Source organism: Malaclemys terrapin, chromosome 7 (genome assembly GCF_027887155.1).
Source record: "Malaclemys terrapin pileata isolate rMalTer1 chromosome 7, rMalTer1.hap1, whole genome shotgun sequence".
NCBI classification, from domain to species: domain Eukaryota; kingdom Metazoa; phylum Chordata; order Testudines; family Emydidae; genus Malaclemys; species Malaclemys terrapin.
Genome location: NC_071511.1, coordinates 34580463 through 34606373, shown reverse-complemented (window position 1 = coordinate 34606373; position 25911 = coordinate 34580463). Strand labels below are relative to the sequence as shown.

Here is a 25911-nt window from a genome sequence, read left to right as displayed (position 1 = left end):
TTTCCACAAACTCTTCCCAGCCCACCTGCCAAGGGAGAATTCTTCCAGGGCAGGTGCTGTACAAGGCTCCCATAATCAACCCTAACCCTGTCCATCCTAGCCCCACTAGTGTAGCAGGTAGCACATTCTGGGCGGCTCAACAGACAGCCCGGGTCAGGCTGCTGTAAATTAGAACAGCCCTGGAGCACTCCAATATACACCAGGAGCTGCACTGGCCCCCAATTGGCCCACAACCTGGGCACTGTAAAAGGTGGCACTTCCTGTAAGGCACAGCACAGAAACTGTTCCTAGCAGTTATACTGAGCTTTTGATGGAAACTGGGGGAATAGTTTATATTCTCTATTTTCTTTTTTAATGCTTTATATATATAAGGTGTGGGCTGCCTCAGAACTGCAAGATTTCTCCACTACATCATCATAATACTAGCAATACATCATCGACTTCACCGGCAGGATGTAAAAGATACCTACAACCTATAGGAGATTACTTTTATTTTTAAAAGGTAGCTGAAGAGAAACGTCTAGAATGTGTTAGATTCAACTTAGTGTTCACTACAGTGGAACTATTAAAAAAAAAAAAGTTAGTCTCTCAACTGAGAAATCTAGACGAGCACAATCTTTATGGTAAAAATAATAAAATCCCGTTGTTCTTTTCTAGGTTTTCAATTTAAAATATCCGCCCTGAGTCTGAACATCCAAGACATAATGGACTTGCCTGTCGGGCTGTAGGGGGCATCATCAGAACTTTTTCTTTTCTTTGATCGTGATTTGAATACTGGATTATCTTCATCGGATTCCAAAGATGGGTAAACTAAACCAGGAACAAAAAATAGCTTTTATTGCAGCAGTATTAAACAGGAGTTTGAGGTAAGTACGAATCACCCATCAGTGTAGAACTGGATGAGCACAGTGGTGAATCAGGCCTAGAGTATCTATGTAATAGACTGCGGCCAAGGGTAGCACACAGAATGAAATGTCTGAAAGGCACTGATGCCCTGGGGATAGGGCATTAGACTAGGAATCAGAGGAGGTGTGCTCTGTTCCCCGCAATGCCACTGACTTGCTTTGTGGCCATGGGCAAGTCACTTCACCTCACTGTGCCTCTGTTTTCTCTCCTACCCCTTGCCTGTCTTCTGTTTAGATTGCAATCTCTTAGGGGCACAGATTGGCTCTTACTCTGCATTGACACACTACCTATCACCATGGAGCCCCTAATCTCAGTTGGAGGCCTCTAGGTGTTATTGTAATGAAAATAATAATACAGTTTTTGATTCACAGCACGTGATGTTATTCTTGGCTTGGAAAAGCCAGTCCTCCCCTCACATACAGCTGGGCCTATTTGGAGTACCTGTCATTATCAGGTGCATGGGGGATGTTACTCCCCAATCGGATAGGTTAGCACATAGGTCATCTCAATGGACATTTGGTGACCCTCACATGGTTTGGAACAGAATTTCCTACATGTCTAAGAAACACAGACAGAGTGTGGTACCCTTAGGAGAAGAAGGTGTTTAACAAGCTAAATGAGAGTCAACAGTGTAACCCTGTTGCAAAAAAAGCAAACATCATTCTGGGATCTATTAGCAGGAGTATTGTAAGCCAGACACAAGAAATAATTCTTCTGCTCTACTCCGCGCTGATTAGGCCTCAACTGTGTCCAGTTCTGGGCGCCACATTTCAGGAAAGATGTGGACAAATTGGAGAAAGTACAGAGAAAAGCAACAAAAATGATTAAAAGTCTAGAAAACATGACCTATGAGAGAAGATTGAAAAAATTGGGTTTGTTTAGTCTGGAGAAGAGAAGACTCAGAGGGGACATGATAAGTTTTCAAGTACATAAAAGGTTGTTACAAGGAGGAGGGAGAAAAATTGTTCTTCTTAACCTCTGAGGATAGGATAAGAAGCAATAGGCTTAAATTGCAGCAAGGGCGGTTTAGGTTAGACATTAGGAAAAACTTCCTAACTGTCAGAGTGGTTAAGCACTGGAATAAATTGCCTAGAGAGGTTGTGGAATCTCCATCACTGGGGATTTTTAAGAACAGGTTGGACAAACACCTGTCAGGAATGGTCTAGATAATACTTAGTCCTGCTTGAGTGCAGGGGACTGACTAGATGACCTCTCGAGGTCCCTTCCAGTTCTATGATTCTAATATCAGGATAAAAGTGAGGCCATTGGATACCCCCGACGAGAGGTGGCTGCTTGCCAGTTTGCTGAATAGCCCTATTTTGATCACACTGGTTGGGTGAGAAGTATGTGATTAATGCCACTTCTTAGACCTTTCTCGGAGTAAACAGAGCAGTTGGCTCTACATTACATGGGCCCAGTGCTAATGTTCATCTGCGGGAAAAACTCCTTCTGTTTTTAATGGACCTTGTGTGGGGCATGTGGAATTTGGTCCAGTTAAACCACAGGCAGAGGCTCTTGGCCAAAACACAGAGCTATTCTCAGATTATTAGTCATTAAAATTATTACTCCATAAAATCCCCCACTGTACTCAATAAAATGCTGTTCTGTTAAACAATGCTGGGATGGCATTGACACAGCTCACTCCCTCAAGACCTCTTCCCCTCTCTCTGCTCATTGTAAACCATGCACGTCTTACTGAGTGACTAAAAATAAAGGGTCAAATTGTCCCCACTTGAGAAAAAACAAATGTAGGAAACAGAAGTCAGTGAGTTCTCACTCACAAGGTTATCCGTCCATTAATGAGAAGGGAGTTCATCGCCCCTATACTCGTTAGTGTCCCAGGTTCAGGGTAGATCTCAGAACCCTGGCTATCAGTACTGGTTTTCATTGGTTCCTGCTCTCATCCAGCCCCAATACAAACAGATCTAGTCCCAGCTCCTTCCACCTTCTGGATCCATAGCGCCCCAACCTGGAGCTCTAGCATGGAAAGGCTTGGGAGTCAGGGGAGGGAATGCTGTAGGGGAAAGTTTGCCTTCTTTATGTTTGGGGGCTTTTCCTCCCCAGTTTGATTCTCAGAGTTTTACTTTCAATCCCAGCTTAGTATCTCGAATGATCCTGGCTAATGAATCAAAGTAATTGTTCCCTCCACTTCTCAGAGGACAGAGCCTTCTTTTAAATAATGAATGGGATTTGTTTGTTTTCAAAAGATTAAATCTGACTGATTCTTTGGCAGGGAGGGGAAAAAACAAGGCTGGATTAAAGCACAGGCTCACTGCAGGCCAGTGCCGAGGACCCCTGCTCCTGGACTGATGTGATCACATCAGAATCTCAACTTCATTTTAAAAAAGGTAAGTTCTAAGCCCCCATAGTGGTGAAAACAGTTTGAAAATATGACCCAGGTGTAACCGATGCAGTGATGCTTGCCTGAGCCTGCAGGCAGCCTGAAACAATAGTTCTGAGAGGGTTGAACAGGGTATTAACTCTTACGAGCCACTCTGGAGAGTCTCACCAACACAATGCAGCAAATGATTGCATATACCGGAGAGGAGGAATGCTGCAGGCCTGGCCCACCTACCCATCCATGCAGCTACTGGGGTAAGTCCTGGGGTGCCCCTCTCCTGCCAACCCTGCCTTTCTGGGGGAGAGCGGGAAGCCCTGCTGCTCCCAAAAAGGGGAAATTGCCATTCCTAGGGTACAGAAGGTGATCCCATGCTACCGCCCTTGTCAGTCTGAGAGGGGCCGGGGAACCTCTGCCGCTCTGTGTGTGTGTGGAGATGGGGGCGGGGGTGGGCTCAGACAGGGCCACAGGAGTCGGGGGCATGGTGACCTGTGTTGTGGTATGCCTAAGGTCCCAGATTGTCTTCATTCCCCTCCCCCCACCCCACCAAAAAAAATCAGATTTGTTTTGTTTTGTTTTTCCCCAGTCATTCATTAAATCACGCTTGAAAAGTCAGGTGTATTATTGTTAAATATATGAAGAAAATCCTGGCTCATGTTTGCCTGAACCAGCTGTGTCAGCAAATATTAGGGTTCTGTGAGACATTCAGAAACACTCAACATCTTTGCCTTTCACATTTTGTTTCACTTTCACTAAATTTCATTGGGTTTTGCTCACAAATAGCTGCAGTTGTGAAACCTTCAGAGGCAGCGGGATCTAGTGGGCAGAGAATGGGACTGGGAACCTGGGACTGCTGGCTTGCTTTGCCACTCACTCAGTGTGGGGCCTGGCGCAAGTTACTTAACCCTTCTGTGTTTCCATTTCCCCTTCAGTAAAAGGTAGATAATTATTGACCAACCCACATGAGGAGAAGGGCAAGAGAACGTATTAGGTGCTATCGAAGTGCTAAATGTCATCAGCGATACCTTGTATAACAACATCAAACCCTTCCAGTCGCTCTACAAATACCTTAGTGGTAGTGAGATAAATGGACTAAGGGTGAGAGGGCAGGTGGTGTTTATGAAAACCTTGAAAATGTTTCTTTCTGCAGCCACATGCCACCTGAACTGTTCTCTCCATGAACATTTACAGTTCTTTTGGGTGAATGGTAACAATATCATTTGAGTTTTATTCAATCCTCTGTATATACACACTCAGACTCCTCGATAGAGGTTTTTTTTTTAAATGTGCATTTACTTTTTCATTTCAATGTTTGCCTGTTAAAGCAATGTATGGTTATAATGTTACTGCTTAATTTAGCCCCTGAACTGAAAATCTGCTGACCAGATGCAATACAAATGGAGTCTTTATAAACTCAGACTGCTTACAGCAAAGAAAACCCATTAAATAGTAGCATAAATATATAATTAGCAAAAATGTTGGGGTTTAAAATATCACCCTGTCCATTTTCCCATTGTCACATATAGATCATGTGTATAAATTACACTTTCACAGAATTTGTGATGTAATTTATCCCGACTGATTCGCCTACAAGGTGCTGTAACTGCAAACCAGAAACATGCACTTAACTTCTTTTAAACATGTACAATATTTTCAAAATGTCTTGTTTTCATTAAGCATTTCAATTTGAACTTTAATATATGTGTATCTAACAGAGAAAGCAGATTTCAATGATGTTTTTTATGGGTCACAGTCAGCAGCAGCATTTTAAAGTAACATTTTTATTATGCTGCTAAAGAGCTGCATACCCTTCTTGAGCCTGCATGACTATGTGGTTTTATCTCTCTCTGAGTGTTAATATTTTTAACTGCTCTCTCTCTTTCTCACACACACACACACACACACACACGCTGCTTTTTCATATTATTAAAAAACTCGTTTTCAGAATATAGTAAACTTAATGCAGTGGTCTCAAAAATCCCTCTTTTCTTTTCAGTGCAGAGTTTAGCATTCTTGGCATTAAAACTTAAGATCATGCCCTCATCGTATCTAATTGAGGGGTTCTTTACTGACAGCTTCTCTGATAGTCATTTCATTCTACCTCACTGACACATAAGTATCACAGTTTCATGGTATACTGCATAAAGTTCTATTTTTAAATTAAATATATATGATTTAGGATATGGCTAATCTTGGTTTCAACGCCACTGCTGTGCTTGTTAAAATATTTTCCCTATACTACATAGAAGTGTAATATGTTTGGGTTCAATCTGAATAAAATATCAGTTTAATCTGTTTATCTAATCTCAAGAGTCTAATGTGTTTATTCTAATCTATTTATTCCTATCTAATTTAATCTAATCTATCTCTTCACCCTTGTCTAGCCAATCTAATCTCTTTCTTTAATCTTGCCTACTTTATACAGACTAATCTAGCAATATAGGCCCCCCCAGTATACAAACACTAAGTAACTGTATGTACCAGATTAGTCCCCTTGATTTCAATGGGACTAACTAGAAGTGTATAATTAAGCACATGCATAAATACTTTCAGAATTGGGGCCATAGCCATAGAGATTAATTTGTTTTCTCTCACCATAATCAGAATCTTTAAAACAGGCATCTAAGTGGTCCTGGTCATCGTAGTCTTCAATGTCAATGCTGTTTTTTGTGCTCTTCTTCAGTAAGTGCTTGCCTGCATTTTTGTTGTTACTGCTCCCGGGTTTTTTTGAGTTTTGGGCTGAGATAGAGTTATTTTTAGCTTGGTTGGTACTCCATGAAGTCTGCAGGCAGGAGTCAGAAGACTGGAGATTTGCCATTGATAACATTCCTTGGATTGCTTCCTGTGTGCTGGGAGATGCAGGTGGCTGACTGAGGGAAAACATTAACAAAATAAAGAGCTTTAAGCTAATTACCAAATCAACAATGTGAAATAAACAGTATTCACTGCAAATACAGCTCAATTTGATTTCTGGATTAATGGCCTCACCACTGTGTAGGTGTTTAATATGGGGAAATCAAGTTATACCAAGTATAGACCCATCAAGCATAGAAGGTTAGAAGGGCAAACAGAGGTTTGAGATAAAAATCAGGAAATCTTCCAAAATTTAGTTACATGAATGCTTTTTCACATGTCATATTTTGGGCGAGTGAGGAGAGTAACCAAGTGACTCTCCCCACAACAGAAAGCTGGTAACCCAAGGACAATATAATCATCAAAGTCATGTCTCCAGTACCCATTTTAGAAGAGAATGATAATGAGTTACATATTAACTGTGGCTTGGATGAGCCAAGCTCCAAGATGGGTCGGCCAAGACCCAACAGTAAATGAGGGGCAACATCTAGTAGTCAAAAGAAATAAACAGGAGACTTTCTACAAAACCTTTCTTGGCTAGATCCTCAGCTGGTGAAAATTAGAGTAGGTCTACTAAAGTCAAAGGCCTTATGCCAGTTTTACTATCCGAGGATATGGCACTCTGTTCTTATTCTGAACTGACTCACTGATGACTTCCACTGTGATCAAATGGCCATCCCTATGATCACTTGAACACTGTGTCCACTCATGGAGGACAGGTCCATCAATGACTATTAGCCAGGATGGGCAGGGATGGTATCCCTAGCCTCTGTTTGCCAGAAGCTGGGGATGACTGATAGGGCGTAGATCACTTGATGATTACCTGTTCTGTTCATTCCCTCTGGGGCACCTGGCATTGGTCACTGTCGGAAGACAGGATACTGGACTAGATGGATACTTTGGTCTGACCCAGTATGACTGTTCTTATGTTCATAGTGTTTGCTTAGAGTTTTTCAGATTTGCCAAATTAATCACAAGTAAACTAATGGCATGTATTTTATTTCCTCTTCTATAAGTGGAGCAGAGTAGCGGGGGCAAAAAAATTAGGGTAAAATATTCAAAAGCGGCTTCAGTGACTTGAGAGCCCAAGTCCTATTTTCAAAAGTGACTTATGAGTCTATGCTTCATGGCAAATCAATAGGATTCAGTGAGCTCCTAAGTCACTGACGTGCTTTTGAAAATTTCACCCTTAATCTCAAACAAGATAACAAAAAGGGTTTGCCCATCACTGCTACCTTCTTTCATTTTCATTCACTACCACCCCACCAAAGAAAGGAAATCCAAGCATCTGAATCTATCCAATGAAAGAACTGAGTTATAGTATCATTCCAAGCATCTCCTACACAACTGCCACACACAAGGCTGGACCACTGTTAGATCCTGAAGGTCACAAGTGCAGTATGACAGGGTTTAGGGGACCCTGCAGCTGCAGCTCTATGAACACAGTGAAAATTCTGTTCTGCATTGTAAGGCTTGGATCATATGTTTAGAGCTGATATTTTGCACTAGAACATAACATATGGCTTCTCATTTGTGGTGTGTGTTTGTTTAGACATTCTGGTTCTTTTTTAGGAGTAAAATTTGTTATTAGTGGTGTTTGAAATTGCTTTTTTTTAATTAGATAAAATATTGGCCCAATCTAAAAGCCTCACACTCCTGGCGATGAGTTCCTAGGCCTTGAGCCAGCAAGATAGTTAAGCATATTAACATGATTTCCATCACTGCAGAACTTGTACATTTCAGGTATTTGGGGTGTTTGGTTTGATAAAAATCTATTCTCAGATAACTGCACTGGCTTGGGTTTTATAACAACAACGTAATATTTGTAAATAGCCCTTCTCCCTGACCACCATCCTTCAGGGTGCTCAGGGTACTGTTCAAATTACACTTTGCAATGATACAGTTAGATACAGATCAAGACAAAATACATCACCTTAAAATTACACAGGTAACACCCAATGTAAGGGCTTTTTATAGATTTCTACTATAAACAAGGAATTTAAATACATTTATTAAAAGATCAATGCTAACTCTTTTTACTGCAGTTCACAAACAGTACTGACAAATCCAGCACAGGCTGGGATGGCCTAGGTGACCTTTTCCAGCTCCAATTTCTGTTATTCTCAATAGGCAAGAACAGGGATTCAGAATTGCTGCTTTCTGTAGACTACAATGGACTTCTTACTCCCCTCGATCCCAATATATGCTCCTGGAACAGAAGTCAGGATCTACTGAAAAGGAAGAGGAAGGAAGGCCTTCCTTACGCTCGAGTACCGGCTGAAAGGACTGCTATATCAGGAGGTCAGAGCTGCTTGGAAGAGAGCTGAGGTGAGAATAAGGTGGGATCTAAGTACTTCCAGACAGAGGGTAAAATGAGATGTTTCAGTTAGAGGGGAAAGTGATGGAATATTAACTCTGAGTGCTCACAGGACTAAGAAGCAAATGTCCTTGTCCTCTGACTCTGTTGGCCTAAAAACCCTTTCACTACATCTTTGCAAGTAAATTGCAGTCACACAAGAGTCTATTCTCCATCCATATTGAATCCTTCATTAGCATCAAAGGAAGTTAGTTATACCCCTATATTTAGAGAGGACTAGATCCTCTCCTTCCCCAGAGAGGAACAGAAACTGCTTAAAGATGTAAAGACAATTCCCAACTCCATAAATTGGAGGATTTTTATAGCAAGGTCAAAAAGAGCCCAACTTTTAGTGCTACTGTATGAGATACCCTCTCACATCTCTTTACTCTCTTCCTTGTGGTCCAAGCAGAAGAACAGGACTTCAGGAAACAGAATAAGCTTCTAGATCTTGTGTCTTACCCCAACAGAGACAAAGAATAGGATAAGTTGAGAGGAGGAAGAAAGATTCAGGAAAGTGGGAATATGACTAGAGTTATGCATTTATTACTGGTTTTGTATTACTACTGGTGTCTGATGGACAGAATAGCCAGGAACAGTTATGCACCACTATATATAGACTGATGAATATAACCTGCAAAGGAATTTTAGAAAATGTAGACCTACACTAGCCCTGACAGATATTCATAGCTGTCAAAAATGCAATCAGGCTCAGAGTGATGTTAAACAAGATGATTAATATTTCACCAGAAAAATGTAGCTTTTGTAAAAATTTTATTCCTACAGTGGTAGGTTGATGTCAAAGGGTAAGTAAAAATTCTAGAAAAGTGGTAAGCTATAAAGGAAGTATTCTACATAGCACATAGGTTTAATGAGGGAAGAAAAACAGGTTCCCTAGAATGCCAAAGAAAATTAATCTCTTCAGACAGTAGAAGAAAGCAATTTCTGAAAAGGCAGATACTCAATACTTACAACTCTTTAAAGCTCAGGCAAACAAAGTGCAAAAACCACTGACAAAATGAAGTTGTGTGTGGTTTTTTTTAAACCATTATTCAATGGAAACCACTAATACCGAACATTTCCTGGGCAAATTAGCAACAACATGTCACATTCTCTTATTCAATGCTAACTTAATCCCCTTTAAAGGTTTTTAGGATTCCAGACATAGTAACACGAACACATTCAGCAAGTCTCTTGAAACTAGTCACAATCGTAAATAATCCTAAAAATGAGTTAAGCCAGTTTTAGCAGCTAGTGAATCAATGAAAAAGCACATCAAGACATTTATTTGGTGAAGTACACTTTAATCCTCCCATTATCTTGTCAAACACCTTCATTTTCTGTCTGTTGCATTCATAATATACACAAAATCTACAAAAAATTAACATATTTTCTTCACATTTTGCTCAGCAGTTTGTCTCAAACACTAGACTCTCAAAACAGTGGAAACAGACCATCAAAAACTGTCCACCAAATGGGAGAATTAGAGAGGAACTGCCTAAAGCAACACAAGCTTTAACAAATAAATTGTGGAATCTGATCAAAACCAGCGGTTCTGAAAGTCAAACCACAAACTCAACATGTGTGTAAAAACCTCTTAAAGAGACAGACAGTTAAATATAAGGCAAAGTGTTTCTCATTAGGCCATGTTCTTACAGATTTGTATTGTTCTGTTTTCTAAGCCAGACAAAATGTACGACAAGAAACAGAAAGCAATTAGTAACCTTTGGAAAGCCATATCCCCTTTCTAGAACCTTAGAAATTATTTTTTTTTAATAATTTTTTTAAAATACCATTTATAAAAGTAAACTTTCTGCTAGTTAAAAACAATGAAGACACCCACCTTGAAAATGATAAGAAAATGGGAACAGAGAACCTCGCAGACAATTGTACCTGCCCCCAAACTGGATGGAGCAACTAAAATATGCAGCAATGTGCAGAACTAGATGCTGCTTTGTCACTGAGCATATCCTGTTCACTGTTCGTTTCGCTTGTATTAAAGGAGAGGATTTGGGGAGGGTTAGAGAAAAGGATATTTTTGTGCAATTTACTGGAATAAATTAATGCCTTTTTGCAAGTGGTTTTGCATTTTTGTAACTTCCTCTGCTGTATTTTTTTTTTCTTTCCCCCTTTAAAAGATACTTTACTAGTGCTTGGCAAGTTGTCACCCTTGAGAGCAGAGGGGGAATTAGCTTACTTCAATAATTGTTCACTGTGTAGTAAGCATCTGGTGATTTTCAGCTGCTTACATCTCAGCAACCGAAAGAGGTACTGCACTGAAAACTGTCAGCTCACACAGAATCTTGATCTGTAAAACATAGTAAAATTTAATAAAACTTGGTTCAGCCATTGCACACTCCATATGCAAAGGAAACGTTCACACTGACAAAAGGGTATCAATACAGTAGGTGTAACATCACAGCTCATTAAAACGATATAGATGGGGGAATTCTCACACCAAATAAGAGACTTTAAGTTCCAAAGTTGGCCCAACCTACTGTGGGCACAGTTGTGGCCCAGGGTCTGATCCAACTCCCACTGGATCAGTGGATCAAGACCAGTTTGACTAAGTAATGGTTTGTGGAGTGTCCAAGAAAAACTTTTCCACTTTAGCTGATTTGTGAGGAAGAAAAACCAAACCATAGAAAGATGGGAATTATTAATACATGGTAGGAAAACCAAACAGTACCGCATTTGCATTGTGCAACATTGTAGTACGTGTGTATTTTCGGGAGATTTTCCTATTTTAAAAAAAAACATGTTTAGATATATTTAATAAAAAATGAGTGATTATGAAATGAAATATAATAATTTCATTAGGCAGGAGCTTTTTTTACTCAAGCTTATACCCACACTACCAAAACCTAATTGTTTATATAAGAGCCAAAAGTGAAACAACATGTTCCCATGAAGCTACAACACACACTATAGTAATTCATGCAGAATTTAGTTTTTACTGCATTTTAGACTTTGATTTCAGAAGCCATAAAGGCTATGAATGCACTGGATACAGTGCCTGGTATAAGGGGAGGAAAAATGAGAGGGCTAACTCCTATTCTGTTATTGAACAGCTTTGTGACCCATTGAAGTCAATGGAATAGCACCAATGTAGCCAGAGTCTTTGAGGATTATTGTAATTTTCACAAACGTTTCTGTTTGATACATTGCAAACAAGCAGCCAGCCTCATTATCTGTCATACACCCAATGTAACAAAAATGGCTGAACCAAATTTTAATAATTCTTATGTTTTATAGCCTCTATTCGGCTGTCATATCCCACTGGAAACACAGTTGTAAGCAAGTCTTGTAACGTGATCTCTCCCCCTCAGTAGGATGTATTTAATAATTTTGAGAAACTTAAGTGTAAATATGAAAAGAAGACTAAACTACATCAGGGTGTTAGGTGAAAATGGAATTAACAAAAGTTGTTCTCTAATCCAATGATGAGTTCTGATGTAGCATTTAGATATGAATGGCTTTGAGGGGAAGAGCAAGAAGAAAAGAAGTAACAGGTTAAAAGGTGTATATTTATTACTAATTGTAAAGGAATTAGAGATGGGTCCAAACCAAACTCTGGGAAAGTGCAGACCAGGAATCAGATCCAAACTTTGTGACTCAGGTCCATCTTTTAAGACATGCCTTTTAAAAGGTTGTTACTCAACTCTGCAAAAACAGTCTTTAGCAGATGGTAAGCAGTAATTGCCTCCACCTAGGCAAAAGTCGCAATTAGCTAAGACTAGGTCTGTTCTCCAAGAGTTACCAGTCTTCTCTAATCTAGGCTCCCTTCCTCTTCCCCTTAACACCCCCTTCTTTCCTCCTCCTCCCCCCACTGAAAAAACAGACCTTGTGTACACACTGTCCTGGCATTTTTACACCTGTGTAGCCCCGCCTTGAGCCTTGTCTACAGTAGTAGTCCCACCACTGCCAGCATACCTGGAGCTCCATTGATGTTAAAGTGGTAAAATGAGAGTCTGCAAATTTAGTTTGGGTCAGTCAAGTGACAAGGTTTCCCCCAAAACACTGCAAAGATGTCTCCGACTTTAAATGATACATGTCTCCCAGCAAGAGTAACTTCCAAAGAGACGTTCTGTATCACAGAGTTCATTTCCCATATCTCACACAGCTGTCTGAATGGCAGAGTAAGCAGTCACATAATGAACTCCTGAAGGGTAAAAACTCCCTTAGCTCCACAAGTCTCCCTCCTTCAGGTTTATCTGCACCTCTACAGCCTTTCTTGGCACTCTACACTTCAATCCTGTCCCATCACAAAGCAAACCAGTTCTCTTTTAAACTCACTGATACTATTTGCTGCTACAGTTTCACTTGGCAACTTATTCCATATGTTCACTACTGAGTGTGAAGCATCTCTGTTGGAATTCTCTGCATTGCTCTTAATTTCTTAATGGATAGATAGTATCTTCTTCTTCTTTGGAACCTCCCAGAGAAAGAGCTCATTCCACTTTACCAAGGCCCTTTCATAACTGCAAGCTGCACTTTAACAACTGTGTCAAGAAAAATGAAACACCCAATGGAAGGAAGGAGAGGGTAACAGTGACAGCACCAATCACCTGCACCTTCTGAGCTCCAAGCTCCCTCCCAGCTCTCCCATAAGCCCTGTGTCGTGTTCAACCATATTTACTCCAGTCGTGGATCCTGAGACAACATGGAATTGATGGGAGGGCTGGAAAGAGAACGGCTGCTACAAACCGACAGTGATCCAGCTGGCGGGTTTCCCAATGATCCAGCCTGACAGCTGACATTTTCAACCTAGGTGTGCCAACTCTGGGAAGATGCTTTGTGCTTACAAAATACCGCGGTTAGCGTCTGTCACACACAACTAATACACTTTGTGAATCGTGAAGAGGGTGAAACCTGTTTTGAATAACTTACAAAAATTGATTGCTTAATCTGTAAAATGGGGCTAATGATACTGCACGCCTTTGTAAATCACATCTAGATCTGCTGTTCCTAAGTGCTACTAATAAATTGGTCCTCTAATAGAAGTGAAGAAAAGGGTACTCAGTACAGTCTGGAATACACACTGGGGTGGTCTCTTAAGACTGGAGGTTGCCTACCAAGGGTGGCCTCTGGACCAGGTTTCACTCTATTAATTACATCAGCAGCAGCAAGTCTGCCTTGAATGACAATGTTCAGGGTTTTTTTCTGTGTAGCCAGGACGTTTAAGGTCCCTATATCCCTGTTAACTACAACTGTTAAGCATCCTTGAATCTTAACTACTTATTTTGATTTGCCTTCTTTCCCGGGGTCAGTAAATCCTGTTTACTGAACGAAGCCATCTGGGCTAATAGCTTCCTGGATTCTCCCATACTAAGAACTGGATTGCACACTCCTTTTAAGCAGGCATAAACTCCCACTGATTTCAGAAGACATTGCCTGAATAAGTTGTGCAGGACTGTTCTCTAACCACCTTAAGGCTTTTACAGGAAAGCACTCCACTTATCGTGCACTCCTTGGTTTTGATACAGTCTCCCAGAATTGTATATTTACATTTATTTACATTATTATTTGTGTTACCGTAGAACCTAGATGCCCCAGAGCTCCATTGTGCTAGGCACTGCACAAACACATATGAATAGACAGCCCTTGCCCTGAAGACCTTACGGTCTAAGCAGACAAGACAGACAAAGGACAGGAGAAAGGAATCATCATCATCCCCATTTTACAGATGGGAAATGGAGGCATAGAGAAATTAAATAACTTGACCAAAGTCACAATGGGAGTTTGTGACAGAGCCAGGCACTGAAACCAGGTTGCCTCAGTTTCAGTCCAGTGCTTATAAAAAAGAACTATAAAGCCTTTTAAAGAATTATCTTTAAAAATTTGTGCAAGACTCCAAATCACTATCACAACACAGTAGTATGGTTAATAATTACAAATACATGGTCATTTTAAAATAAAACATTAGTAAAGCTGTTCTCCCTTTACATCCCTAACATTGAGTCCAAGTTTCTGTTTTTCTGCTGAAAACGTCCGATGATGTCAGTACCACCTAAACAGAACATATTCCTGCATGGTGCTAGGCATTCCCAGATATTTTTATTATTATTATTTGTACACCAGGTCCTTTACCTAGGTTTTAGGCCCTAGACAGCATGGCCTTTTACAGACATAGCCTTTGCTGAAAGGAGGTTAGAAATGAAGGGCCAAATTTTGCTCTCTTTACTCAGTGGGACTGCAATTGTGATTAAGACAAGTAAGGCTGGACCCAGATTAGATGTATGATCATACAGATGATGGGAGAGAAGAGGAAGGAAGAAGGGAAAATTGTTCTGACATGTACACGGGAGGTATTTGTTTTGCTCTTTTTAAAGGACATGAGGAAGTGGACTGTGCCAGGGTGGAGTGAAGAGATGGGCCCCCTCCTGAAGTCAATGGGCCGGAGACCCAGAGCCTGTATCTGCTCAAGCAGGCTCACTGGGGCTGAAATCTGATGAACAGGGCTGCTCTGCAGTGGAGCCAAAGCAGGGAGGCCCCACGCAGGTAAGACACACACAGTGTGTGTCAGAGAAGATCACCATGGTGAATTTCTGTGGTTTCCATTAGAGGGGAAATACAGCCTGGCCAGAACCATGGATTCACTGGGGAGCAGGCACAGCACTTTTCATCTGCTACTTCACCCCAAAATCGCTAGTAGTTGTGGCTCTCCTGTATTCTGAGAGTTGTTCCTTGCGCTGAGCTCACAGGGGACCAGATCCAGCAGGTATTAAGTATGTGAGCAGTCCCATTAATTTAAATGGGATTACTCACATGCTGAGATTAGGCATGCACTTAAATACCTTGCTGGATCAGGGGACAGATCAAATTTGCCTTGCATTCATTTGGGATATTTAACACGTATGTTTTAATTGAGATGGGCCTGAACTAAAGTCCCAGGTCCAAACAGCCCTTATGTCTGGGGTGTTTGTGATTTGGATCCAAATTTTGCAGCTCTAATTTGTAAAATATTTTCCTTTCCCGTTAATAGTTTCCAGTTTGGGGCTTAACACTACAGTGTAAAAAGCCTCCCAGCATTTCTCACCATTAGCCAGACCTCAAAGATTTTGGTATCACATTTGATATCCCACTTCCAGCACACATACAGCATTGTAGATGAGCAAGGCCCCAGACTGATCCACGAAGACCCATTTTATGGTTAATGTCCTCTAGAGAAATGACTTCTTACAGCCATTTGCTGCTTCCTGAATTTTTTCTTCTTCCAAACAACCAATAAGCAGGACTGTGTGGAACGTACCAAGCATTATAAAATGAATGCAAGTTGTTTGGTGCATAAATTAATGTTGTTCTCAAGCTGCATTAACTGAGCTGTCTCCTTTAGAATGAATCATCTACTTCAGGAGTCAGCAACTTTCAGAAGTGGTGTGCTGAGTCTTCATTTATTCACTCTAACTTAAGGTTTCACATGCCAGTAATACATTTTATCGTTTTCAGAAGGTCTCTTTCTATAAATCTATAATATAACAAAGCTATTGTTGTATGTAAAGTAAATAAGGTTTTTAAAATGTTTAAGAACCTTCATTTAAAATTAAAATAAAATGCAGAGCCCCCCGGACCAGTGGCCATGACCCGGGCAGTGTGAGTGCCACTGAAAATCAGCTCGTGTGCTGCCTTCGGCATGCGTGCCATAGGTTGCCTACCCCCGATCTACTTTATTGTTATTTCTTCGGTGGATTCAGCATTTACGGCTGGGAATGCCTCTAATTTTATAATTATACCACCAGGACCTTTTCCACCTGCTCACCTCCAGGGCACGGGACATAGAAGGAGCTAGTTTACTGGAGAAAATGTTATTACTAAATTGCAAAATCCTGTGTTAGTTGCACACATGAAACAGAGCATTATTTTGCTTTAATAGAGGGACCATCAGCCAGGTGTGCCTACCTGTTGGTGTTATACTCTAAACCCCCAACTTCCTTGCTCGCCTGCAAAAGATCTAGAATTCCTGCCGAACTTCCACTCTCTTTCTTCACTTTGGAGTTGCGGCCTGGCTTTGCCTCTGTGTCAATGTGAAGCGAATCTTCATCTGATGACTCATCAGTCTGTCAAAGCAAGGAAAAGGGTCAAAAAAATTGAAACAAGCTACATTAGTCAGCAAGCCGTCAAATAATTTTCGGCCCCCAAAAACTTGAGGACAGAACTGTTACTTTGCTTTCACTATAAAAGTTAGGGGCACAGTTTGAACGGGTCTCCTTATGGCTTTGTTGTTATATTATCTTTTCAGAGTCAATTTAATGCTTCTGAGGAGTGCCAGACTTATGGAAGTCCCCTATTTATCTATCATCTAGGCAACAGCAGTGCAAGCTTCCCCCACGCTACCTTTCCAATGTGCCTCACTCTTCTTCTGAAGGCATCCCTGCCCCCAAGCTAGAGAGTGTTCTTTCTTCAGGCCTATCCAGTGCTTTGTGTCACTGCTAAGACCACCAAGAAAGGATGCCAATTTCTACTGGTTTTGTATTATGAACATTTGTGCTCTAGCATCTGCACTGAGACCGTCATCTCATTTCACATCAGTCAGGCGGACACATCAAATGGGAATGAGAGCTGGGAGAATTTTTTTCAGTCAAACCGTGAATTTGCCAAAAAATGCAGTTTTGGGGCTCCTGAAACTATTCATGAATTCAAGTTGAATTCAGCCAATGGTTTTGGGCGAATAAAAAATTAGGATTTTTTTTTAAAGTCAAAATGGTTCATTTGGATATTTCATTTTGAAAAAATTCAGTTTCGGTTTGAAATTAAATAATTTTTTTCCAGTTCAAACACTGAATCAATTATTCGCTCAGCTCTAATGGTAACAATTTTGAGTCACTAGTGGACTGTTTTCAGAGTAGCAGCCGTGTTAGTCTGTATCCGCAAAAAGAAGAACAGGAGTACTTGTGGCACCTTAGAGACTAACAAATTTATTAGAGCATAAGCTTTTGTGGACTACAGCCCACTTCTTCGGATGCATATAGAATGGAACATATATTGAGGAGATATATATACACACATACAGAGAGCATAAACAGGTGGGAGTTGTCTTACCAACTCTGAGAGGCCAATTAATTAAGAGAAAAAAAAAAAACTTTTGAAGTGATAATCAAGATAGATGTACAGGTGAGAAGTTCTGATTGCCCTTAAATTTCCTTGAGCCATCATGTCTCCCCAAACACAGCTAAAGAAGTCTACACTATTCATGAAATCTGAATGCTTTGGATATATACAGTTTATGTCAACCGTCTACCTTGCTTCTTGCAAGTGATTCAAATCATATAATATGCATGCAAATTGTCCCCTATTTAACTCTAAGCATGTGCTTAAATGTTATCCTGAATAGGAATGGACCAATGCATGTGCTTAAGAGCTTTCCTGAACTCTGACCATAAACAGTCCCATTGCAGCTAGTGAGAGTGCTCAAGCGCGTTAACATTAGGCATGTACCTAAGTGTCTTCTGAATTGGGGGCATTATAGATGTGAGAGAAACGACAAGGAAAGAAAATTCCTCTTATGTACTCAGTAAATAAAGCCCTTAGTTATCATGTAATAGGTATCATGGGCATCCTGTAATATAAAACACCAACTATGCTAACACGCTGCTCACATTACTTTAAGATTAACTTGTGGCAAGTACTGTGTAGAAATGGATTAATGCTGACCAGTGCCCAAAGAAAATGAAGAAGTCGGGGAGCTCATTTACTGCCACAGGCCAGGAAAGAGTCCTGGAACAGAGCCCAGGTCCGTAGAACAGAGCCAGCAATGTAGTGCCAGTGTGAGCACTGCCGAGCGGGTCCCACTCACCCTCCAGAGAAGGACATGATTCTTCATGTTCTGTCTCCTTCTCTCGTTACCTGCTTACAATGTTGTCCATCATTCCTGGTCATGTCTCTGTTTTGTATTACTTCCCTTTTCCCAGTGAAAGGGAAGGAAAGTGACAACATTTTGTTCCTGTAAAGCTATTTCCTATTCATTTCTTTGTCTTTTCTTCTCCCCAACCAGCCCTGTCCCTAACCTCCCTGAAAACTTTCCAGGCCCCTAATTTTCCCACAGTCTTCATTTCCCGCAGTGCAGGTACCATCAGTCTGGATAAGAAATAATGGACAGGACTATCCTTGCAGTCCACTAACTCTGCTTCTTAATTGTCCAGAGGAATTGCTGTGAGTGACACATGCCATCTTCCTTCCCCACACAGACCAAGCATGTATCTGCCACAGCTGTGCCAGTCTATCATGAGACACCAGGGACCCAACCCTGCCACCCTGGAAGACAATGGGAGTTCCTGATGTCCTGTGGCAAGAGAATTGAGCCATACAACTCATTTGGGTGGAGAGTGTCTAACAATAAAATTCTGCAGACGGCTTGACAGGTCCTAGACTCCATTTACATTCACCACTGCAGTGGACAATATATGAGCAATCAAGTCACAGTAACAACTAATCCTGATCTGCTACAATATATTAATGCGATCCACTGCAGACATAGCAGGTCACTTCTAGTTAGCTAAATGAAAAGACATTACAGTTGGATACAAAGAAATCTACAAGTCTTTAGTACATTAAGGGTCTGATTTTCATTTACAGTAAGGCCCTTTTACACCACCCTGGCAGCATGAAGTGGCTTTAGAGTGGCTGCAAACATAATTCAATGACTATTTCATTGAGACTAATCAATACTCACATGTGTTTAGGTGGATCAAGGTCAGAGGACTCAGCACCCCATAGGATCAAGTCCTTAATGTATTTCTAAATGTGTGTAATGGCACACAGATACAACAGGGAAAGGTACGATAATAATAGAATACCTTATACAATTCTGATTCCACCTTTGGCTTCTTAACTGGTGTGTGTTGTAGCGTTTCTTTTTTATCTGATAAAACTGAAAAAAAAAACAGTTAAAGTTGAGACAGACCTTTCACTAACTCCAGAAACAACCTGTATAGCCTCAGAATACAATTTAAGTCCATTGTATTTATTTTAAATCTTGTGCTGCAAGTAATCTGTACATGTTCTTTATTTATTGTAAAACTTATAACAACTTTAAAAAGTAGTTTTGAAGAATTGGATACAATTTAATTGCACAGATATAGACAAAACAGGATGCAGTCTTACAAGGTAAATCTCTCTTCATAGTGTTTTTCTTTCTTCTAATTGGAAATTCATCAATTTTCAGTTCGCCATCATCTGATACATACTCATATTCATCTCGCACAGGTTTTGTTTTATCTTCTTTAAAATTTTGCAGTGACCCAAACACACCAGGATTCAACTGGGTTTTGACTCCCTTGGAACTATAGAGAAAAATATTATAAAATCCGAAATGAAAACATTTTCACACGGAAAACATATCAAGGAGATACACAGCCACATAGCAAGGTAACATTTCTTATACATGTAGGAAATAAGAGCATGGTAGTTTTAAAGATAGATGACGAGTGGGCATTCACCCACGAAAGCTTATGCTCCAAAACATCTGTTCATCTTAAGCTGCCACAGGACTCTGTTGCTTTTTACAGATCCAGACTAACACGGCTACCCCTCTGATACTTAAAGATAGAGTGGCAGTTCATATTGGTTTGCATGTGTATTGTTTTGCACAGGTTTCACATGACCAGATCCTCAACTAGTGCAAATCGGAGTTGCTCCACTGACTTCAAATGAGCACTACGTTGAGTTTTGTTGGTTTGTCAATTGAGCTTTATTGATTTCTACCTGCTAAAGATCTAGACCATAATACAATCAATTTATATGCAATACACACATACTACATGAAATCCTTGCATTCCATTTTTAGTTGATTTATGTAGAATGTGCCCAGCCTAATCTCCGGGGAGACGTATATATAGGATAAAATAAAAACTCAAACTGACAAGAAGTCAACTCAGAAAAATATCCCTCCAGCCTGCAATTAAAGCTTAGTCCAGTTAAGGCACCATCCTCAAGCATCTGCCAGAGTGAACAGATAAACCTCTCAAATTGACATTATGGCCAAAAAATTTGGGTCAGATCAAATTCTAGAGATGAGAGTGCTCTGCCTGGATTGGGAATAAAGCAACTAACAAGCACTCTGATGTGGTCTCCATTTGCATGCGTGCCAGTTTCTCTCAGCCGTTGAGATGGAGGAGGTGGTCTTTAGGGCAGGAGCAGCACAAGCACTTCCTCATAATCGATAAATGTTGATGGAGCTAGTGGGAACTGCAGGTGGCCAGGACTGCTCAGGATTTGACTCATTGACCACAGTGGAATTTTTCCCTAATATTGATGCCAATAGAACAGTAGCACCTGGTTGAGTGTCCCAACCACACCTACCACTGACTCATTGTCATTTCAACCAATAGGCCTGCAATAAAATGAACTGTGGAGGAGGACGAGACAAAAGAGGAAAAGAAAGGGAGACGAGGAGGACAAAGCAAGAGGAGAGAAGATGAGAAGGGCACCCGATCAACTACAAATGGCACACAGGGATAGATCACAGTGCAGAATCAGGCAGAATGTGTCTCTCTAAAGAGCATATACAGTGTGTTCGGATACACACCCTGAAGGGCGGAATAGCTCCAGTTAAATGCTGCACTGACTACCAGTTCCAGTATTTTTTTAACATGTATATTATTTACTCAGTGATCCAGGTCTCATTTAATTAGGTAAATATTAAAACCATGCCAGAAAATAGGGGATTTTTTCTTTTACTACTGAGAAAAGTGGGATTTAAAAAAGCGTTAATGAAAAAATACTGGTGTTTTAGCCTAGGGCAAGTTTTTACAGCCAAGATATAAACTACCGGTAATAGAGATTTATAATTGACACATTCTAACTAGAGAACCAATGTAAAACGATACACATACAAATTAATCTAAACTGCTACTATCTCTGTAAAACCACTACTAGGGATCCGATTTCATGACTAAGAAATATTTTAAGTATATTGTAAATAGAATTTACTTACGGTACTTAAAAATAATAAAAACGTAAGCACAATTTTTACTTTTGAACATAAGGACAAGTTTGTCACCTCCCTGTCTAAACCCCCCCCCGTTCAATATAGTACATTTATCCTTTATAATTCAATGTGTATTGCCACATTTTTACTTACCTGAGCAGTTTCTTGTTAGAGAAAGAAAATGTAAATTTATTGTCCTTATTTCCTGATAAAGGTGTCTTTTCCAATTTGTGTTCCTCTTCCATTTTTAATAATGAATCTGGTTTACTGTTCTGCAAATCATGAAAACAGCAACAAAATTAGGTTAATATGTTACCAATATTTTTAGATTTCTAAACAAATTCTGGTATTTATTACTAAATAATTAGGATACACAGAATGTGTATGCGTACGCTCACACACAGAAATGTAGATAGATAAATGGTTTAGTTTTCACCTCAGTTAGGCCCAATTCAGGAAAGCATCCCTGTTGAGGATAGCACTTAAGCACACATTTAACTTTAAACAGATGCTTAAATCCCTTTGAAGACAAAGCTTGCTAAGCATATGCCTAAAGATGAGCACGTGCTTAAGTGTTATCTTAAATGGGGATGGTCTTAAGCATGAGCTTAAGGGCATTCCTGAATCAGGTCTTTACCCAGGTGCTTTTCCCAATGAAGTTCATCAGAACTGTACCCACTCAACTAAGGGCAAAACTAAGCATTGGGTCCATGATCTTGCAAAGAAGCACATGTTTAAATTTTCAACAACATTTACTTGGTTTCATTTTTTGAGAAGTGGTTTTAACAACACCTTGATATGTGAAAAATCCAAAGTATGTACTTGTTCCCCCTTACTAATATTTTGCAGACTAATAGCAGTAGAGGATGTTAAGGAATCAAAGACATCACAATCAAGTTAATTTCATTGCACCAATTCTATTAATCCAAACAGTTCTTTGGGATTACCCACCGGCAGAAGCTGTCTTTGTAGCAGAATGATATTGCCACAAAGTGTTTTCAAATACAGTTTAAAAGGAGGATAGACCTCCCTCCATTGTCAATATTTTGAACTTGTTACATAGAAGAAACTTGGAAACTGGGATCTGCCTGGATCCAGTGAGTCAAAAGCAACAGGGAACAATCCTTATTTTGGCTCCTTCAAGCAGCAAGTCTCTTTCCGAGACCGGCTCACGTAGAGAATGCACTGTCACGTCACACATCTAGCAACTTAGCAGTTACAGGCACCCTTTTTTAAAAGGATGGGATACGATAATACTTCCTTTTCCCTCTGGAAAGGAAGCTTCAGAATTTGCCCCTTAATCTACAGTAGAAGCAATAATTATTACATTATGTATTTTATATTTTTGGATTTAACATCAAATCAGTTCGAATTTTGTTTTGTTTTTTAAATACAACCCTTGCTCTCTTCTAAACTGTATGGGCACTATCCTCAACTGGTGTATATTAAAATACATTACCACCACCAGTCATCATCTGGTGATCTGGCTCAATGAGAGTAACTTCTTTGCTGATAACAGGAAGATATAGTTATTCTCTCTTTCTTATGTATTTTTGGCAGGGGTGTGTGTGTTAGGGTGGAGGGTAAGCAAACAACAGTTTTGATTCATTTTAAGGAATGATTAATCCTTTCTCATAAGAAGCCTGTAGAATGCTCTGAAATTAAGACTGCAGCTATTACAGAATGAATGTTATGGATTACATTCTTTGTATTGCTCCGAAATGGTCTGGAGTAAGATTATTGCACTCCAGGAGTGAATTCAATCTACATTATGTATCTCAGGAGCCTGTCTCAATGAGGCAAACTTTTAAATATATAGGGCCTGATTTGGATCTCTCTCACTCTGGTTTGACACCATTGTGAGTCTACTGATTTCACTGGAGTTACTGCAGATTTAAACTGGTGTAATTCAGATCAGAATCATGACTACAGAGTAGGGGTAGGATTATTCAGCGCTGTATACAATTATTTTCTGACTGAAAATCTTCCTTTAATTTTCCATAATTATTCTAACATCTTTCCATAATTTGGGGGGGGGGGTGATTCTCTGTGTGCTTACACCTCTGTAAATCAAGAGTAACACCAAAGCACTCAATGGAGTTACACTTTGTAAAACCAATGAGCAAGTCTGGGATTATGCCCTATATTTGCACACTGTTTGTACTATACTCTGCTAGAAGTTACACTGCTTCTTCCCCAATTTCTAGTATTTCCCATTGCTGTGTGCTACTGTACTCCAGTGTGGCAGCACAAGTTAACAACAGACTTTACCTTGTATTTCCATTTGGCTTCCGTTTTGCTCTTATTGTGCTCTCGAATTTCAAATTTCTCCACCTCATTTTGCTTATTAACAACTTCCTTATTGGGAACACTTAAAACATTCTTTGCAGCCTGTAAAAAAATCACCACACTCCTAAGCAGGAAGGAGATGAGCTCCAATTTTCCCAAGTTAATTATCTCTCCCTTTATAAACATATATCTGAATCATCTGGAAGACAGAAATATTTTACACCCAAAAAAAAAAAATCACACTGACACTGATTCTTTTTGACATAATAGCTGTAGATTCAATCAAATATTAAAGCTCAAAGAAATTAGAAAATTAGTTTTGTTTCTCCCTTGCCACGGTCACTATAAAGAATGCTTTCATCCCCTACCTGTTGCTTCATAGGCAAGTTTCACAAACTGCATACAAACTACTTTTTAAAAGCCTTAATATTATTTCTTGTAGAACCAACTTTAAACAATTAAGTGTAATGGGTGGCAACCTGGTTCCATTGCAAAACTCTCATTACATCAATGGAACCAGGATTTCAACCACTGTGTTTTAATTTTTCCTGCATGAGACACCTGAACGTAAGTCTTACTTCATGCTACTGAAAAAACATTGAGAGTAGTTAGAACAATGTGACGCACCTTCCCCTTCTTTGGCGTTTCAATTTTTGTCAAAGCCTCTTTCGTGTGCGCCTCCAGCAGGTCCAGATTTGGAATGGCGGGTGGCGGGCTTTCCTTTACCTTCTTTCCTTTCTTCTTCCCTTCTCCCTTGACTTTTGGAGTTTTGGGCAGTTTGGGAGGTTTGGGGGGCTTGGGCGGTTTAGGGGGTTTGGGGGTTTTCACAGCTTTTGGAGTCTTTTTTTTCGGAACTTTTTCTACGGGTGGTGGAGGGGGAGTCACTGGTACAGGCGACGGCACTTCCTGCTTCTCCACAGGACAGATTTCCTCTACTTTCACATTGGCACTCACTTCTGTTTTGTTGACTTTGAAAGCATTCTGTAGTTTGGCAGAACATGGAAACACATTCAGTTCCAACTTCAAGACCATTAGTTATTCTGCAGCATCTCCCCTTCCTCGTGGGAAATAAAACCCCAACACCTTCTTATAAAGATAAGGATGCTCATGTCCAGGCTGGACGGGAAACATAGAGGAATCCTCAGGGAGACTCCGGCTTTCCAGCATGCACCTGCACTGTTCCCTCCCAGCTGCCACTGCAGAGGGTGTGGCCAGGTAAAAGGGACGAGGCTGGGGTTCCCTTACAACCAGCTGATCCCCACATCCCAGAACAATCCCTGGGAGCTGCTGACAGCCAGCACAGATTACAGGTGCTTCGATCTCCACCAGAGGCTGGACTGGTACTCAGGGGACTCAGGAATAGTAGCACAAAGGTGCCATTAAAAAAAATGCACCACACTAAGGACTCCGGTGGGGTGATCCGCAGCCACTCTGGATAAACTTACTAATCATCAGACTTATTTGTAAAGCTGCATTTGATTTTCTAAAGTATAGGGATGCTTGTTCCAAACAAGACCAGTCACATAAGCTATACTTCCATAAGCAGAAAGGCTGGTTTCGTATCAAAGAAGCTAATATTAATTAACTACACTTTAAGACGCAGAGTCAATATTTCCTTAGTTTGGTCTGTGGGTTTTATTTTTCCTTTTCTTTTATCCAGAGAATTCCAACATGGAAAAAAAAAACTTGTGAAATTAGATGGTCTTGTGTTTAAAATGCAAATCAGACATAACAGAATACATTTCAAATTAATTCAGATGTGATAAATGCAGCAGAACCATGTTTCACACCCCCAGGTAAAATAAGCAGTAAAAAGCTGCACAATTAAAATTAGCAGCTTCTGACTAATTAAAAAGAAATTATTTTCTGCTTAAGTTGCCATTCTGATTTTACGTAAAAAGGCATAAAAGGAAGAGATAGATTTCAATGTCAGTGACTTAAGGCATGGGTAGGAAAGAGGTGGAGCAAAACTAAATGTCGGTCTCAAAACATGACAGAGCATAATAGTGCATCTGTGATTAAATATACGGGGCTATCTATTACTCTAGATCCACTGTAGGACTCCCACCAATATCAATGGGTAGTGAGCATATGTGTTAAGAGGCGTACTATATATGGCCTACAGGTTTAGGTGCCACGTTATTATTAATCATGTTTATTCCAGTAGTGACTAGGGAGCCGTCGAGCTAGGCACTGTACAAACAGAGTAGCAGTAGACAGGCCCTGCCTCGAAGAGCTTACAGT

The 25911-nt window shown here is 40.2% G+C and overlaps 1 protein-coding gene and 1 long non-coding RNA gene across 2 annotated transcripts in view; one reads left to right on the top strand and one right to left on the bottom strand.

Annotated features, from left to right (window-relative positions):
- The window catches only part of PHF2 (PHD finger protein 2), a 146829-nt gene that overhangs the window by 8784 nt on the left and 112134 nt on the right, over positions 1 to 25911 (bottom strand). The window contains exons 12-19 of the mRNA XM_054034178.1: positions 24295 to 24648; positions 23650 to 23769; positions 21532 to 21650; positions 19554 to 19732; positions 19247 to 19320; positions 16353 to 16510; positions 5840 to 6114; positions 715 to 810 (exon numbers count right to left, since the gene is read on the bottom strand). Coding sequence (XP_053890153.1) covers positions 715 to 810; positions 5840 to 6114; positions 16353 to 16510; positions 19247 to 19320; positions 19554 to 19732; positions 21532 to 21650; positions 23650 to 23769; positions 24295 to 24648 — 1375 coding nt within the window. The remainder of the gene's footprint in view (positions 1 to 714; positions 811 to 5839; positions 6115 to 16352; positions 16511 to 19246; positions 19321 to 19553; positions 19733 to 21531; positions 21651 to 23649; positions 23770 to 24294; positions 24649 to 25911) is intronic.
- LOC128840334 (uncharacterized) lies at positions 788 to 21521 on the top strand. The gene is made up of 4 exons (XR_008445634.1): positions 788 to 866; positions 3140 to 3254; positions 8228 to 8425; positions 20780 to 21521. It is a non-coding gene; the product is annotated as an uncharacterized LOC128840334 (long non-coding RNA).